The 20,135-nt window shown below is 36.2% G+C and overlaps 1 protein-coding gene across 1 annotated transcript in view; it reads right to left on the bottom strand.

Moving 5' to 3' along the window:
• Positions 1 to 2,211: 2,211 nt before the first annotated feature.
• LOC124552651 (DNA topoisomerase 2-binding protein 1-like) overlaps positions 2,212 to 20,135 on the bottom strand; it is a 113,393-nt gene continuing 95,469 nt past the window's right edge. Inside the window, exons 9-10 of the mRNA XM_047126978.1 lie at positions 18,993 to 19,225; positions 2,212 to 3,569 (exon numbers count right to left, since the gene is read on the bottom strand). Coding sequence (XP_046982934.1) covers positions 3,353 to 3,569; positions 18,993 to 19,225 — 450 coding nt within the window. The 3' untranslated portion in view covers positions 2,212 to 3,352. The remainder of the gene's footprint in view (positions 3,570 to 18,992; positions 19,226 to 20,135) is intronic.

Genomic DNA, 20,135 nt, shown 5'->3' with positions numbered 1-20,135 from the left:
TATTCTTCCCTGTCAAAATTAGATACTCCATTATGAATACATGTAAAAATGGTTTGTCATTTGTGTAACAAATTTTAAATTTTGAATCCATTATTGGACACATTGTGAGCAGAATATCTAGAGGTAAAAAATTAATACGTAACAAAGTAATAAAGCAATACATTGCTTGCTGCTCTGCACAAGTGCTAAGAAAACATCTAAACACAGCAATTTCACTCCAACAGATTGGAAATACGCTAATCAATAAGGTAATGAGAAGTCCTTGTAGAATGTAAATAATTTGAGGAGTAAACATAACAATTAACTTTTGATCAGTTTGTCAGCTCGTATACTGTTTCAATTGTAGTTTACAAGATCACTTGGTTTTAAAGCACTTTCTTGTAATAAGTAATGTCTTCTCAGTGAATTTAGACATACAGTACAGTTATCAGAATGGAACAGAAATTAAAAGTTTACTTTTACAAGTTTCACTTGTATACTTAACATGACATAAACACCAATCAAGAAGAAGCAACAGTGTATACACTTAGGACTGTTTTAGAATAAAGTGCCACAGTAGCCTTGTATTTCACTATTTTAAGCACATTTCACACTATTGTAATTTTATTGTTTAAACAATTAAACAGTGACAGCAATATCATAAAAGCTGGTGCCGAGCCGGCTGACATGTTTCTGATATTCGTAGATTATGAAATGAAAACAGAAAAGACTGAGTAAAGTATTCTATAAATACTCTGAAATATGCCATTTATTACTCAAAGTTTGCAAGGTTATGCTTAAAAATTCTATCAGGAAGATGGCCTTCATTTAAATCAATGTACTTCCGGAACTTGTCATACACAGGCATCTGTAGGTCACTGTCAATAGCCAGAGTTTCATCAGCAATGGTTTATTTGGCTTCTCAGATGTTCACTATATGCTTCCAGAACACACAGTCTTTCAAGAATCCCCACATGAAAAAATATTAGACAATAAGACTGGGTAACCGAGGAAGCCACACAATGTCTTCAGACTGAGAGATAATGCTTCTGAACATTCCATAACCAATGGCCATATTGTCTCATGTCACGTTTGGGTCAATATCAAGCCATCATAAGTGAGGCTGAATAAAGTTATCTAACACAGTGACGTAACATTCTGAGTTAGTAGCAGCTGTTACTTCATCCTCATTCTAAAAAAATATGGGTTTACAATCCCAAAACACTGAATTTACACCAAACTATCACTTTGGGAGACTGCAATGGTTTCTTGTGCAGCTGTTTGAGAAACAAAATATTGTTCTTGTTAAACCCAACGAGCTCCCTATTTTCACAAAGTTATGAGTGCTATCAACAGAGGATCTCCAACTGATTCCACATTTCTACCTTTCCAGAAGGTTTATGACACTCTTCCTCACAAGGTATTTCCAATCAATTTGCATGCCTATATAGTAGGGATATCACTTCAGTTGTTTTACTGGATTCATGATTTCCTGTGAGAAGGATCACAGCACATAATAACCAGTGGTAAATCATTGAGTGATATTTGGTGACCCCCCAAGGAAGTGTTGTAGACCCTCTGCTGTTCCTAATGTACATGAACAATTCATGTGACAATTTGAGCAGCCCTCTTAGGTTGTTTCCAGATAAAGTTGTTGTCTGCCACCTATTACAGTCATCAGAAGATCAAAACCAACTGCAAAGTGACTTAGATACGATATCTGAATTGTCTGGAAAGTGGCAATTTTTCCTTAATAAGGAAAACAGTGAAGTTACCAACATGAGTACAAAACGAAATCTGTTAAATTTCAATTACACAATAAATCACACAAATTTAAAGGCTGTCAATTCAACTAAATACCTAGGAATTACAATCTGAACAACATAAGTTGGAACACTCACAGAGATAATGTTGTGAGGAAGAAAAACTAAAGACTACATTTTACTGGCAGAACACTTAGAAGACGCAAAAGTCTCCTAAAGAGGGTGTCTACATTACAGTTGTTCATCCTCTGCTAGAGTACTGTTATGCTGTATAGGATCCTTACCAGATAGAAATGACAGAGGAGGCTGAAAAAGTTCAAAGAAGGGCAGCTTGCTCTGCACTATCACGAAATATGGGAGAGAGTGTCACTGGTATGATAAGTGAGTCAGGATGGCAATAATTAAAACAAAGGCATTTTTTTGTGTGGTGGAATCTTTGCACAAAATTTCAATCACCAACTTTCTCCTCTAAAAGCAAAAATAATGTATTTTATCCAGCCTACATCAGGAGAAATGATAATCATAATAAAATAAGAGAAATCAGAGCTTGTACAGAAAGATTTAAGTATTGATTTTTCCCCATGCTGTTGGAGAGTGAAACAGTAGAGAAAAAGTCTGAAGGTGGTTCAAAGAATCCTCTACCAGGCACTTACATGTGAATTGCAGAGTAGTCATGTAGATGTAGATGTACTGGAGATCAGAACTTCACTTTCTGTTTGTTCACAAAGCCTCTAAAGATGAAAACGGGGTTTGGCATAATGAACAAATTATTCAAGAAAACAGGGCTTTTGCTTAGTGAATTGACCATGGCAGTGCAAAAAGTACCTTGTGCTTACTTGTCTCTGGGGTTAGGTTTCTGATAAATTTCCAATTTGTAAAGATGAAATTACATATCATCAAATATTTGATGTAAACTTCTTAAATTCACCCTAAAATATGAAACTGTGTAAGAGTCGAGGACTATGATCAAATTCTTTGTTCTTGCTGCAAGTTCTCGAGCGTGTGTGTTGCTCTCTGATGTCAGTGCTTCACATTCAGCACACGAATACTGCCTTGAGATTTCTTCAGCTAAACCAATATGGTACTCCCAAATGGTACCCAACCATGTTGAGCAACATTAAAATGTTGTCTAAAAAATGTTGCATTGCTGTCACAGATTTATTTTTGCAATAACAACAAACTGAGCTAAGACGATGTTAAACATTCCACTGCTGCTGGCATATGAAATCGCATCCTCTCCTTTGCCCTTTTCTCTCTGCCACCCAACACAAAATACTGCACATCCACAATATTCATGATCAAATTGTGGCAGCTGGGTCCACTCTAGGTTAATTCATTAAACAGATATTGTACTTACAATAAAGCAATGAGGTGGGTGTGCTGATATTTTTTATGCAAGAATTGGTATTCCCAGTATGGGTTTACACTTTTCCACATATTTAAAAAAAATATGTATTAAAATGCTTGGCAATTTTTTACGCATTGCCATGTCAACAAATAAACCATGCAGTATACATGGCAAAGGCCCTGTTATGACTTTTAAAGAAGCACATAAAAATAACACAGGCACATATATACAGCTTAAGTTCTTATTTTACGAAATGCAGTGACTATAATCTGTCCAGCTGTGCCATTATCCATTTGTATTCTGGAAGGATATATCTTTTAGCATCTGGTGGAGGTTCTTTTACAAGGTAAGCGAGGATGTAGACAGGATACAAACATGGTACTTTATTCTTAATCAAGGCTTCCATATCAATTGGTTCACTTAAATCTTTAATATCAGCAAAGCAATGTGTCGCTCCCTGTGGATCTTTGCACGGTGGCCTACAGAAATAAAAACAATTATTATTACCAGCAAAAATTAAAATATATTTAAGTTGTGCTATGAAAAGATCTTCCGTAATTAAATTTAAAATCTAATTGCAAATAACCATAAAATTTAAATCTAGACCTCCGCACCACCATAAGTGATTTGTTTATTTCGGACAAAGTGCAGGTCTGATATGTGGGTCACCATTTTGATAAAGTTTTGCAAGGACTTTTTCTATACACTATCTTGTTGGAAAAAAAAAATCATATTTAATGACAGAAAATTGTATTTTCAATGCTATACATCAAAAGATCATCTCAAAACAAATATTTTTATTAATATGATATGGGACCCAAAGTTAATAATGTTCAAGTTATTAATGTTTTTGTGTTTTTGTGCTGTAGCTTGGATACCTGTCATTCAGTGTGCCTAACAGAGTGAGATGGGCAGCCGGGCAGTCAAGGTATTAGAGTAACTCCACTGGTCTGTGTTTGATTCTTGGTCATGGCATTTTTATCATTCTATATATTTTTCAGTGCATGTGATAATATTCTGATAACTTGATACTTTTCTACCCCCTTTTTTTGAAGTAAAACAGTGGGAGCTGTTATTAATAATCAAATAAATATACATTATAAATGATTGACAGTTACTTTCATCATGACACATAGTACAAAAATACACCTAAAGCTTATTATTACTTCATTCTAATTGCCTGCCTATTCTTGAGTGTTTTCACAATTAGTCGACTGAAATTTATCATTGAAACAGGAAAACTTAAATATTTCTCGAACCATGCACAACATACAAACAAAACCTCACCACACTGTCACGTTACTCGGTACTGTGTCCATGGAAAACATATCTGATTTACATTGCTAAAACAGATCCATCACATATCAATTTGGGTATGTACCCAGCATAAATAAGCACATCTTGAAGGACAGGTGTGGTCAAATGGTTACGAAGCAATGCACAAATTTTTATCACATCCACCCTATTTTATACCTCTTTGCTGTGTTGTGATGTCACCTGATTTTGAAGTCATCTGATGAAATTCTGTAACTGGCGGAAGTAAATGTCACACACTTGACAAAGAGGTACTTTTCAATGGTATGGTGCAAGTTGGTTGCGCATCATCATCTAAGAAAGTCCTATCTAGCATGTCATGTATCTCAATGAAAATAACTGTCAATACATTTTAATGTATATTTATTTGATTATTAATCACATTGTTCAATGTTTTACTTTTTTAAAAGAAGAAGAAGAAGGCAGAGAAAAGTATTTGGACTATCAAAATAATATCAAACCTACCGAAATAAATTAAAAAAAAAAAAAAAATTTGTGATGACAAAGAATTGGACATGGAACTGTGGTTTTGTAATCTAATGCCTCAACTGCTTGGCCACCAACTTCAACTTCATTCTGTTGGACACAATGAATGACGGGTACCTAAGATACAGTATAAAAACACAAAAACATTAATAACTCAAACATTGTTAACTTTGGCCCCATATTATATTCATAAAAAATGGTTGGTTTTAGATGATCTTTTAATGTATAGCACAGAAAATACCATTTTCATCAACTTTGATCTCAGTTTTTCCAAAAACTGGGGAGCAAAAACCCAAAACACATGTCTTTTTATTTTCAACACAGAATGTCCTTGCAAAACTTGAGCAAAATACATTACCCATGTGTCACTTCCTCCACTAGTGAGAATACTCATATAACCATTAGTTCTTCTACCATCTTATTTTGCTGCATATCTATTAATGCTGTTGCTCTACACATGCATCCCACAGAGAGAAACAACACTGTGATATTTTTGGACATAATCAGCCGTGACTGGGCAACCTTTGGTGGCATTAATTGCGTAATAAAGTTAATTGTAATACCAGTTCACAGTAATGGAGAAACTGGACTCGCATTTATTCATAGGAGCTATATAAATCAGAAGACATGATAATTGGTTTATCATGTCAGAGATGAGTCGAACTGTATAAAGAATCAACCAAATGCACAAACTGAAAAAAAAAAAGTTGTCAGATACATGTGTAATGCACAGAAAACAGAATCTTGTCACCCTTTACTTTGAAAACTACAAATCCTAACTGTTCCCTCTATATACATTTATGAAATTATAAACTTCCTACACAGTAAACAAAAACTGTTTGCGAAAAAATATTTTAACCACACATACAACATGAAAAACAAAAAGAAGTTTACATCACCTACACACAAATTGAAATTATGCGCACGAACTCCATAATGATTAGAGATAAAGATACATAATGAATTAAGTGCCAAAAACATTTTTAATATGGAGCCACATATTCTAAAAACTGGGCTTCAGCAGATTCTGTGTGAGAAATAGTAATATTCGGTAGAAGAATTCACTGAGAAGGAAATGATAATTTGAGCAAGGGGGTAACTTACAAAATTGTTTTATTTTTAGGGTGCTAGTATTAACATCAATGGTTCTACATTTATGGTGAAGTTTTGACACAATTTTGACACATATCTTGTACCTGAACTGAATTATTCAGAGTTTTTACGTTATGGGACAAATAAATCACAATCCATGAAAGTACATTCTGTCATCAAACTATAATGAATTACCCAAATCCATAAAAATAATAATGAACACAAACAACTTTCAAATGAACACTGAAGGATTACATGATCAAGTACTGCTTCTATACAGTAAGGGAGTATCTAGAAAAACAAAACTGTACCACGAATTCAGATTGTATTGATTAAGTGCATAGTGCAATAAAATATTGCATAATATTACTTTTTGTTACAATAACATGTGAAAAATTTCAAGAACTGTATACAGCAAATAAGCAATTACACTATACAGTCCCAGATACACAGAACAAATAAATAAATAAATGGCAACTGGCTGTCTTTCCTCACACTTGTCTATATATGATACAAAATTTTCCAGTATCATATTAGGAAACAGGATGTTTGACTTACTAAAACATAAACTTACTAAGTTTTAATGTAGGAAACATTTTATAACTACTACCATCAGCTCAATAAAGTAATCATTGCACTGTATTACAAACAGTATCACAAAATAGCCAATCAGATCGGTATCGGCCCAACATCAAGGAAGTGAGGAATATGAAAAAATTAACTCTTTCTAAAACACCTCCAAGTTTGGAACATTTTGTTTTCCAATAGATACCTTCCAGTGGAAATGCTCTCCATCAGTTCCCCAATCATATAATAACATATTTTTCAAACAAAATGTTAAATCAGTAGTAATTTAAAGGTGGAGACAGTAAAATGAAGACAGCAATCACTTACCTACCTATTGTTTCATGCCTAAGTTACTACACTCCTTTAGCAACTGACCCCATCCCCTCCACCCTAGTGTTGGGATGAGGGAGGAACATGGTGGCAAAAAAATGGAAAGGAAAGCTCGAGCACGCGAGGTATGGAACTGGAAAGACAGTGGGGGCTAATGTAGATTTAGGCTAGAGGGACAATGAGAGTAAGACGTTCTGGAGGGGAAGTTCCCATGTGCATACTTCCTGGAACAGCTTCTAGGAGGGGAACTATATGGCACAGGAATTGAAGAATTTCGGAACATGTTTCATGCTCGTATATTATGAAATTTCTGGAGACCAAAAAACTCTTCAGTAGGATTCAACATGGGTTCCAAATACACTAATCATGTGAAAACCAGCTCACTCTCTTCATCCACAACACCCGAAAAACAACAGATAGTGGCACCCAGATAGATGCCGTGTTCCTTAATTCCCAGAAGGCATTCAAAACAGTTCTGCACTGTTGACTAAAAGAATTTTGGATGTACCCCAAGGGACTGTTACAAGAACTTTTTATGATATATATAAATGACCCAGTAGATCAGGTTGGATGTTCCATGAGGGTTTTTGCAGATGATGCTGTCTTATACAGAGAAGTCGCAATGTTTGAAAATTGCAGCAAAATGCAGGAAGACTTGCAGAAGATTGATGCTTGCTATGGAGACTGGCAATTGATGCTCAAAATAAACAAATATTGCATATTGCACATATATAAACAGAAGAACCCATTACTGTATTATTACACAATTGCAGAACAATGACTGGAAGCAGATACTTGTGCAAAAGATCTAGAAGCATGTGCATGGAGCAATTTCAAGTGGAACATAAAACTAACTGCATATAAGGCAGATGCCAGACTGACATTCATTGGAAGACTTCTCACAAAACATAGTGCACCAACAGACAGTGTAGTTTACAAAACCCTCATTTGACCAATACTTAAATATTGCTCATCAGCCTGGGATCCATAACAGACAGGATTGATAGAGGAAATATGGAAGATCCAAAGAAGAGTATCACACTTTGTTAGAAGTTCATTTAGTGAGCAAAAATTGTCATGGAGTCAATCACCCAACTCTGCCAGCAGAAAGACTTTGAAGTGTCAGCAATAGAGATAGTTGCTATAAATATGCCCAAGAAACTAACTATATTATGTGTAATCATTCTCCCAGTTGTAATTTAGAGATACTCTTTTCAAAACTTATACAAAGCCTAGAATTAGCGTTGACTCTGAAACATAATATCCTTTTCTGTGGGGACTTTAACATAAATACAACTAAAACAAATGACACCAGTAACACATTTATGAATATCCTACATAGTTTTGGACTATCATCACTAGTCAACTGTGCAACAAGAATAACCACACAATCATCTACCATTGACCATGTAGCTACATGTGTAGGCAGAGAAAACTGTGATGTACTTGTCAAAAATCTGGGACTGTCTGACCATCTATGTCAAATTATAAAAGTAAAAGCTTGTGTAAAAAAAGAATCAAAACTGCATGTATATAAAAGAGTCTACTCCCCATCAGCTTTGCAAGAGTTTTCCTTAAAGTTAGCACATGAAAGTTGGGAAGGAGTATACATAGAAACTAAAGTGAATAGCAAGTTCTCCAATTTTATGTCTCAGTTTAAATTAAAATTTGAGAAACATTCTCCAAATCATTAATTCCCTTTGGAACACCCATCAACAATAAATGGATGACTAAAGGAATTAGAAAAAGTGCTCAAACTTGTAAATACCTAAACGCCATTAAAAAGGACAACAGTGATCCAGTTTTTTTGCACTACTACAAAAACTACAAAAAGATCTACAGGAGGGTACTCAACACTGCAAAAAAATGAGCCAGCAATGGGTTCATAAATTTAGCCAATAATAAAGGTAAAGCTATATGAGCTGTAGTGAAACAAGAAACAGGAACTGTGAAGCAGAGAGTTACAAACACACAAATCAGGAACAAGGAAAACTTAGAAAGTAACCCGAAACAGTTAGCAAATTATGTGAATACCTACTTTAGCAGCATTGCAACAAACCTACAGAAAATTTTTCCAAAGGGTGCTAATCAACCAATACAGAAGCATATAGCAAACTCAATGGTATTGCTTCCAACTACTGAGGAGGAAGTATGCAATGTTGTAAGGCAGTTAAAGAACAAAAACTTGGCAGGTTTAGATCAAATCCCAATGTGTGTGCTGAAAAAATGCATAAACGGTATCAAAGCTCCACTAACAGAAATCATAAATGAATCCTTCAAAACTAGTTGCTTTCCTGGCTATCTGAAGCGTGCCAAAATTTTACCAGTTCACAAGAAAGGTGACATAGAAAATGTTGAGAACGACAGACCAATAACCCTATTGTCATGCTTTTCAAACTGATAGAAACAATAATGAAAAAGAGGCTTTTGAGCTATCTAAGTAAATTCAACCTCCTCTGCAATGACCAGCATGGTTTCAGGCCTGATACAGGTACAGAATCTACAATAGCACAATTTACAAAAACAGTTTTAGAAGCACTAGATGAGAACAGCTATGTAACTGGCGTTTTCCTAGACCTGTCTAAGGCATTTGACACAGTTGACCACCAGCAGCTGTCGCATAAATTAAAGGCACTAGGAGTAAGGGGAGTGGTTCTCAAATGGTTTTGTTCATATCTAGAAAACAGAGTACAGTCGGTAGAGATCATACATGTCTCCAGTGGATCAAAGTACATTGAGAAACCTATATCTGATCCACAATATATCAATACTGGTGTCCCTCAAGGAAGTGTACTAGGCCCTGTATTATTTCTGGTGTATATAAATGATTTCCCACAACATATCAGCCATGGAGAGAAGATATTGTTTGCAGATGACAGCAACATAGTAATCACCAGTAAGACACCAGCACAAATGTTGGAAAATTCTACTGAAGTGCTGAGGGATGTTCACAAATAGTCTCAGGAAAACAAAGTACCTCTCAATGTAAAGAAAACAAATACAATATGCTTTAGAATGAACAGAAAACAGAGTCCCTTAAATTTAAAACTAGATAACATCTCCATAGATGATGTACCTACAACAAAATTCTTAGGGTTGCACATTGACAGCCAAATGAAGTGGAATGAACATGCTATGAAACTTTCGAAAAAGATATCCACAACATGTTATGCACTTAAGAGTCCTTGTATCCGCATGCAGTAGTGAATGTTTGAGAACTTTATACTTTAGTTATGTTCATTCAGTAATCAGTTATGGTATTATTTTCTGGGGAAACAGTGCTCAGTATTTACTAACAGTATTTAAAATGCAAAAGAGAGCAGTAATAATTATAACAAAAAGCAGTAAGCGGGCCCACGGCACAGAACTTTTCAAAATGTTAGAAATTCTAACTGTTCCTTGTGAATTTATATTCCAAACCATAGTGTACATCAAGAAAAATACAGAAAATTATAGCACAAATTGCAGTTTTCATAACTATAGTACTAGAACAAGTCACTGTCTTCACCTAGACAGGAACAATAAACATAAGACTCAAAATAGCTTCTTGTATGAAGGTGTAAAACTGTATAATAAAGTGCCACAGAAAATAAAAGAAGCAGATAACATGTACTGCGCTTTAGGAAAAATCTTAAATTGTTTTTGCAGGAACACTACTTTTACACTATAAGTGAATTCCTTAGTACAAAATGATTGTAAATAGTTTTTGTTTCACAATATTTTGATTAGGAGCAAAAATGATTGTAAATAACTTATATATCACAATGTTTAACTACATGTAACAACAAACTGTACAAATATATGAATGTATGCAACTGACAACATCCATAGATTTTAAAATGTCCACGGATGGCTAAATAAATGTGCAAGAGAGGCATTCTGAATCAGGATGTGCTTTACTGCTAAGCTCCTGAGAGTGTATGTTCCTGGAAGAGTCAACCAATATATTGCTTCCTCCTACATATATCTCATGAAAAGAACATGAAGGTAAAGTTAGAGAACTTTGAGTCCATGTGGGCACTTACCAGCAGTCATTCTTCCCGTGAATCATTTGCAACTTATACAGGCGAAGGGGAAAATGACAGCAGTACACAATGTACCCTCCACCACACTTCATAAGATGGCTTGTGGAGTATAGGCATAGAATAGGCATAGATGTAAACATAATAATACAGAAATGATTACGTAGGAAAGTCCTGATGGAACATAAGTACTTTAGAAGTAAGGGACACCATCTGCTGGAAAATGGTAGCAATGAGTCATCAACAGGACAGAGGAAGGGGAAACCGTTGGGTGGAGGGTGTGGGGCAGTTGGTTAATGGAGGACAGGAGGGTTACATTAGTAGCAGCTAGTGGCGGAGGAAAGGATCCAGATGGGGCAGGCAGTGAAGCGACTACTTCTGCTTTTCAGTGGGTGGTCTCCTTTACTCGAAAAATATTTAATGCAGAAATTTGTGTTTTGAGGTACAACATCTAATCTTCAAGGACACAACATTTACAAGATTTGGGATAATGTCCATACATGCAACATTACGACTCTCGTAGCACTTCTGATCCAAAATCTCAACAATTTCTAATACACTAAAATACTTCTAAAAGCTTCTCCAAATTGCTCCAACTGAGAGATGCTACAGTCTTTTCAGCTTCAGTAATAACATCCTGAAATTCACATTTTTCCTGCTGTTATGTTATAATTAAACTACACAAACTTAAAAATCAAAGCACAGATTGAAGTTAAGGAAGTCAAAATTGAAACTTCATCATAAACATCCACACTGCTGGATAATAAAGACATCCTCTAGACTTCCCTACACATTGCATCGTTGTAATCTTCAACTATATGTACCTGTGCTGCTTTTGCAAATTTTGTAATGACTTCTACTGACTGCTCTCACTGACGTTTCTTCTCTCTCACCATCCAGCATAGAACTTCCTATGTCCATCTACCATCCATTCACTTGCCTACATGTCTTGTCACCTCTATTTCATTTTTATTACATTTCTAATTGAATATTTCAATTCAATCTGATCCATCATCCATTTACATGTTTACCTGTTTCACCTTTTACATAAAAAACATGCACTACAAAGGAATTATCCAAATGGGACAGAAATTTGTAGAAGTGTTGTACATGTGCATGTCTTTGCTGGTCATCAAGGCTCAGTACAAAGTGGAACTCATCACTGTCTTTGCTGGTCATCAAGGCTCAGTACAAAGTGGAACTCATCACTGAAGACAATTCTACTCCAGTGAATGAGATTCCAGTCTGTAAACACATCTGGAGATGCCCCAGACAGCAGTGGGATACCAACCCGATATGACCTGAACCAGCAGTGATGGTCTGGGGTGCCATTTCTTTTCATAGCAATCCCAACTTGGCTGTCATCTGTAGCACCCTTACAGCACAGCAATATGTCAATGATATTCTATCCCCTGTTTTGTTGCCATCCTGGGATTACATATGAGCAAATAACGCCTACCACAAACATGGAAATTTTCTACTGCTTCTGTTCATGCCTGCCAACCCTACCTTGACCAGCAGGGTCACTGGATCTACATCTACATCTATACTATGCAAACCACTGTGAGGTTCATGGCAGAGAGTATGTACTGCCGTACCACTTATTAGGGTTTCTTCCAGTTCCATTCGTGTATGGATTGTGAGAAGAATGATAGTTTGACTGTCTCTGTGCATGTAGTAATTAATCTAATCTTATCCTCATGATTCCTATGTGAGTGATATGTGGGGGATGGTAGAGTAGTGTCACTATTTAAAGACAGTTCTTAAAACTTTGTTAACAGACTTTCTCAAGATAGTTTACATCTGTCTTCAAGAGTCTTCCGCCGCTTGGGGTAGACAAGCGGTCTGAGGCGTCTTGTCACGGTCTGCACGGCTACCCCCGTTGGAGGGTTGAGTCCTCCCTTGGGCAAGGGTGTGTGTGTTGTCCATAGAGTAAGTTGGTTGAAGTTAGATTAAGTAGTGTCTAAGCTTAGAGACCGATGACCTGAGCAGTTTGGTCCCATAAGATCTTACCACAAATTTACCAAGAGTCTTCCAATTCATTTCCTTCAGTATGTCTGTGACACTCTCCCATGGGTCAAACAAATCTGTGACCATTTGAGATTCCCACCTCTCTATACGTGCAATATCCCTTGTTAGTGCTATTTGGTATGGGCCCCAGACAATTCACCAATATTCTAGAACTGAACACACAAGGGATTTGTAAGCAATCTCCTTTGTAGGCTAATTGCAATTCCCCAGTATTCCATCAATAAACCGAAGCCTACCACCTGCTTTACCCGTGACTGAGCCTATGTGATTATTCCATTTCATATCCCTACAAAGTGTTATACCCAGGTATATGTGTTGCCTGATTCCAACAGTGAATCATTGATATTATAGTCGAAGGATACTATGTTTTTTCATTTTGTGAAGTGCAGAATTTTATGTTTCTGAACATTTAAAGCAATATTTGTACCACTTTGAAATCGTATCAAGATAGGACTGAATATTTATGCAGCTTCTTTTGGATACTATCTCCTTATAGATAACTGCATCAACTGCAAAAAGCCTGAAGTTAATATTAATATTGTTTGCAAAGTCATTAATATACAACATGAACAGCAAGGGTCCACACATTTCCCTGGGACACATGTGACATTGCTTCTACGTCTGATGATGACTTCCAAGCCACAATAACATGCTGCATCCTTCCTACCGAAAAGTCGTCAATCTGGTCACAAATTTCACTTAATATCCCACACGAGTATACTATTGACAATAAGCATAGGTGTGGTACTGAGTCAACTGCTTTTCAGAAATCAGGGAATACTGCATCTACTGCATATCTCCCCAAAAGAGAACACTTGGAGTATTATAGGCAGGGCCCTCCAACCATCCACAGATTTTGACATTCTAACATGCCAACCAGACAGAATTTGGCATGACATCCCTCAGGAGAACAACCAACACCTCTATCACTGCCAAGCCAAATAACAGATTGCATAAGGGCCAGATGCAGACCAATGCATCATTGACTTACTCAATTTGTGAAGATCTTTCTCTTGAATTAATCATTGAATTTCTCTGAAATTGTAATCATTTGCTTGTCTGTATGTGTACGTCACATCTACTAATTTTCAACTCATTTTGATAATTCCTTCATAGTGCATTTTTTTAAAATTTTTTCCCAACATATGTCTCACCATGTCTTCTACATCTATATCCTTACTCTGCAAATCACTGTGAATAGCACAGCAGAGGGTATATACCTCTGTGCCACAATTTTGGATTTCTTCCTGTCTGATTCATGTGAGGGAAGAATGAGAGCTAAAATGCCCAGTGCACGCAGTAGTTCATGTAATCTTGTCTTTGTGGTCTCTATGGGAGAGGGATGTACATGGCAGTTGTATATTCTTAGACTGTTTGCTAGCAATCATCAATTTTTGAATGGTTTTCACATTAAAAATTCACAGCTCACTGCCAAAATCTAAAACTGCACAGACTGATTGAAAATGTTAGTATACAGACACATGTTTACCCACAGCACTCAAAGCAAATTCCGCTTGTTTCTTTTGCTGTCCATTCAGATGTCTTCAACTACTCTGTACACAAAAATTCATGAACTGTTTCTATAATTTCATTATTACTGAGTTCTTCTTTTTTGTATGCTGGTTATACATTCTTATATTCTTATTGTAACTGATTTTCAAGCCCACTTTCAAATCAAGTTATTCCATTAGTTGTTGAAGTTTATTTGTACAACAGCCAAAGTGTATCGTGTCATCAGTCCAAAAAAAAACGTTGTTCTGATTACATTCTGCTTACACATATTCTTTCCTCATTTTCTCAGTGCAACAATTTGAATACTTCCTTTAAAGCTGCTGAGAAAATTTTTCTGATACGGAATCTCATTGCCCTACTTCCCCTTCGATTCCAAATTTTTCATTATACTGATCGAGTTTATACAAAGTGGTAATAATGAAGCATACAGCTGTGTATTTAGCTATGTTGAATCAGTACTTTGTTTCTCAAAGGCCGTTAGTATGGATGTCACTGAAGCAGAACCTAAAGTTTTTTCAGAATCTGTTACTTCCAGACAAAGTTGTAATTGATATTAGTTAGATCATTATACAAGTTTGTTCACAACTTGCAAATGATACACTGTGATATACACACTTCTAAAACCAGATCATTCCTTTACTGGATTAAAATCTAACTTTTTTCCTATGCAGTTGGCGGTAATTTTAGTAAATATTATGTATATTATTGAAAGAATCCTGATATGTCTGTAGCTTTTTTCGTCTTGTCTAACCTTTTCATAGAGAAGTGAAACAGGTAAAGCATTATTTGAGTTTTATAGAATTTTCTTGTTTCACAAACACCTAAAATCAATTTTCAAGTTCCCTTCTGTATTCTTCTTCTTCTAGCTACAACCATTTCAATTGGAACATTATCATCTCACAGCCCTCTTCTTTGTTCATAACACAATGCCGTTTACGTCTCATTTGGTATTACCTGCAGAAAGTTTTTATTTTCCATTACAGTATTAACATTCTGTGTTTCCAGGTCATCTCCTGCTTGGGAGAATTACCTCTCTGTAGTTAGCCAATTTGCCATCTCAACTGTTGCAATATGATGTCTACCCATCATATGGTTCTGCTTTGTTAATTCAGCATATTCCATCATGTTCCTCTTACATGGTCACAACAGTCAAGATTAGGTATATTGTGCATGATAAATTTATTAAAAGTGCATAACAGAGTATTAATTCTGTAAATATTAGCAGTTCCTTTTGCTGTAAGGTATTCACCTATTTTGACAATCTCCTGACAAATGAGCAGGGTAGTTAGTATTATATTCAAATGTTTTATGTTTTTTACGTTATACTTTCTGACATGTTCCGTACCCACAAGGATCATTTCAGTTTTTGGGTATACGGAATGCAAACTGGATCGATTCTAATTTAATCTAATCTATACTTTGATTGAAACTCCTGCCTTCTCCTGAATAGCTTCCGATTTGATCTGAGATTTTCTTGTCTTTTAAATCCTTTGTCCTTGCAAAGTCTTTTGCTGGTTGGATAAATACCTTTGTTAAAAATTCCTCTTTTGTCTGTATCCACATAATTTTCATTTCACAAGATGCTTAACCTTTTGCTTAATTTAATCACAAATCTCCTTATTCTTTGATGAATTCTAAAAATCTACTTTAGTAACTTCCTGCCTGATCAGTCTATTTTACTCTACATCTTAAGAGTGTATGATCAGTTGCCAGTCAAATGTGGTTCAGAACTGGCACATAGCGCTGTGCACTTGAGCAATGAAAGCCACACCTGGAGAACTTTGGTCTCTGCTTGAGCTTTGAAAGTCCTACAACTAGGGACATCTGTTGGTACTAGCTCCATGACAGAACTAACCACTGTAATTAATTCTGGAAGTCTCAATTACAATGCAATCTAATGGTCCATGTTTTATTTAGTTCAATAAACATTTAATCCATAACTAATTTTCTTGTTTCATCTTAATGATCCCATCATCGTTTTCCATTCTTTAAGAGCTGATAACTTTTTTAAAAGTGTTATTTTCATGAGTGAAAACTATTCAAAAAGTTCATTTGCAACCCCCTTAGAAATCTTAGTGCGAAATAACCAAATGAAATATTATTTCTCCCTGTTCTAGCTTCACAACTTGATATTTTTTGAAGGAAAACATTTTCACCTTTTACTCCTAGCTTTATTTTAAAGTGGTGAGATTGGTATTGGGTAATAGTAGTCTTATCAGAATGTGAAAGAAAATGCATCCAGAATAACATTTCTTTTTCCAGTAAATGTGTGTTAGACATGTTACATGTTCAGTAAATAATTTATAAACTGCTACATCAAAATGATCTACTTACTATTCTGCAGAAAAACAAATAACCTAAATTAAGAAAAAGTGTTGCATATATGCCATACGAGAATTCTTATTACAAATTTGGTCAAATACAACAGGAGTTTGTCTATTTAGATTAAGGTCAGGGTTTGAAGATATTTCATCCACTGTTTGACAAAACTGTAGAATTTTAAATAGAGTGATAGCTTTCCATTGGGAACAGTTTGCCATTTCCTGCATGTCACTTGCAGTGTGAGTTACATAATAGTTCAAGTAACACTAGATTCTGTACCAAATTTGGTTGCCTACAGGAAATTTTGGGCCCATTTGACCACTAGGATCATTTGCTAACCACATTCTGCACTACTTGTTTCTTATTATTTAGAGAGCAACACCCACTGAAAATGCCACAAGTTGAGACCATCAACAAGAAGATAAAACTGTTCACTCCTTGCCCGCTATCATGTATATGTGCTTCCTGCTATCTTGGGGCTACAATTTATGAGGGTTGTTTTAATTGAAAGTCGATGCCTGGTATTGGTAATAAATATGAGGCCTGTTCAGGAAATTCTGGAACATTCATAATTTCTCACCAATGTTGTGTTGCAAAAATGTGGTTAGCATACATGCACACACCTGTGTTTAATGTGTATGCACCAGAAGTTTCATTGTAGTACCAGTATGTCATTTAGTTATTGTTCAGTGCTGTGTTGAGCAGAACATTGTGTCACACAGTTTGTGTATTTCCATATGGCAGAGTTAGAGGAGCAACACATCTGCATTAAATTTTGAGTGAAACTCAAGAAAACCTTTACAGAGATACACCAAATGATGAAGGAAGCCTACAGTGATTAGTGTACTTGCTGTTATGAATGGTTCACATAGTTTATAAGTAGCCAGATGGAAGTTGAAGGCCTTCTTCATTGGGAATCTGGGCATACGAATGTGCACATTTTAGTATGGTTCATGAAATTCCAATACTGTTAGAGTATCCTCTGATGTCTTTTTTCTTTTTATGACGTTATGTAAGATATTTTAATGTTCTAGTCGTATGAACAGATGGGCTTCCTGCGTCATCATAGGTGTGGAATTTCGGTGGCGCCTGTTACCGGGCGCTGTCTGCCAACTACTGAAACTAAGCTATTTCTAACAGGTTGCAGGAAAACTAAAACAATGAAAAATTCCTGGGTTTTTCCTGTTTTCCCCTTTGTTGTTGTTGTTGTTGTTGTTGTTGTCTTCAGTCCTGAGACTGGTTTGATGCAGCTCTCCATGCTACTCTATCCTGTACAAGCTTCTTCATCTCCCAGTACTTACTGCAACCTACATCCTTCTGAATCTGCTTAGTGTATTCAACTCTTGGTCTCCCTCTACGATTTTTACCCTCCACGCTGCCCTCCAATGCTAAATTTGTGATCCCTTGATGCCTCAGAACAGAAACTGTCTTAATTTCCAAATAAAAGGTTTGAATGATGGTTTGACTTTTTTCACGCATAGGCTTTTCTCCAGCACACAGGGAGTGAGTGTCACGTGATACTGAGTCAGGGAACTGCCAGCTGTGCGCACATGCATAGTGTGTGATACAGATCAGGGGTGGGCAAATAGTGGCCCACGGGCCACATGTGGCCCACTAAGGGTTTTTGTGTGGCCCACTGAGAGTCCAAAAAACCTGCCTTGAACTGAGATTTCCTTCCCGTGCATGGCTGATCTTCACTAGGACAGTCACATCAGTACACATGTGCAGTGTAGGTACTATTTGTGCAAATCATGTTTATGCTTGGTGCAGTGGCTGATGGGGCTGAGGGTAAAAACATTTCCCATTTACGCTCGCTCCCATCAGCAACCGAGCCGACTGTCAACACGATGTGCATGCACAGTACGATGCAAAGCACTTTTCCAGTTAATCTGGTTTATTTCCATGTTGACTGTGCAACAGTAAACATATAAATGCCCAACTTTATTGAAACCACAAACTTCCAAAAAAACCTAAAATCATTAATGAATGTAATGTGTTCAGTGAAGAATTGACCTTTTCTAAAACAGAAATGCAACTAATGAATACAAACATTTTAAATGGTGTGGCCCTCTGCTAAGCTTCATTTCAACAAAGTGGCTCCCAAGCTGCTATTGTCCAGCCTTGACTTAGACAGATGCTACTCACGCGGATGCAGTGCTCTAGTGTGTAGCCTGAGAGGACCATTTTGGAAGATTCGTACATCAGAGGTGGAAACAAAGAACTTGCCTGATGTCCAGCACCTCTCCACCTCCTGCCTTGATAACCTGGGCAAGAAGAACCGCCTTCTTCTGTTTTGTGCATACGATGGCCTTCATGCCGGTGAAAGGCCCGCTGTTACCGCCACACAGTTTACGTCGCCACCTGTAACCTGCCTTTGCCAGTGCCATTTGCATACTTCTGGGTTGCAGCTTGCCCCACAGTTTTTCTGCTTTAGGGTTTCCAAACTCATATTCCTCTTCCTGTCAAACAGTGAAATAGTTTTTAACCAACAGACATTGCAGTAACATTATTTGAACATTGTAGAAAATACATGTTTCAACAGTTAAAGTGAAAATTATTTTTCTTTTACACTTAAGGTAAATAAATAAATTTACTGACACAATTTTTTGTTGCTAGTGATAATATGAGGGCCATTTTTTCCAGCCACCAATCGATTGTAAAATGGAAGCTGCAGTGGAAATCAAAAATGTTTTATTTGCTACATTTAGCTACACCCTCGATCTACTTCTTGTCATAGTCATCACCCTGACTTTTTTTTTTTAGCCATATGTCGTAGTCTGGTGCCACTTTTTAATATCCCGTTGTATAAATATATAATGTCAGCCATTTTTTGGAAACTTTATTCAGGCTACTAGTTTCCGTGCACCAGTTGTTTCTTCCTCATGTCCTTATATAGGTACAATAAGTACTTAACACGGCAAAGTATAAAAGTTCAGTAATACAATAAAATTGTTACGTCAAATAGATACAAGTATATAAATATGAACAAAAAATAATATGAACAACAGGAGTTCATAGACATAATGTGCAAGTACATCAGTTTGTTAAGACAAGTATGAAACACAATGGTGTTATTGTAGTGGGATGTAGCAAACTAGTGACACCATGTGTCCCATGGTTGTATGAATAGACCTGATATAATCCATACCTTGTGACTATGAGCTACTAATGTTCATATTTTTTTCTTACTTCATGATTATTTACTTGTATCAATTTGATATACCAATTTTATTGTATTACTGAACTTATTTTATACTTTATTGCTTTGAGCATTTTTTATAATTATATAGCAGCCTGAAGAAGGTGCTATGGAAGCAGTGAAACTAATAGCCTTGTTTTCAGAAACAATGGATGATAGTCTATATTTCT

Source organism: Schistocerca americana, chromosome 10 (genome assembly GCF_021461395.2).
Source record: "Schistocerca americana isolate TAMUIC-IGC-003095 chromosome 10, iqSchAmer2.1, whole genome shotgun sequence".
NCBI lineage: Eukaryota > Metazoa > Arthropoda > Insecta > Orthoptera > Acrididae > Schistocerca > Schistocerca americana.
This window is presented reverse-complemented; position numbering and strand designations above follow the sequence as displayed.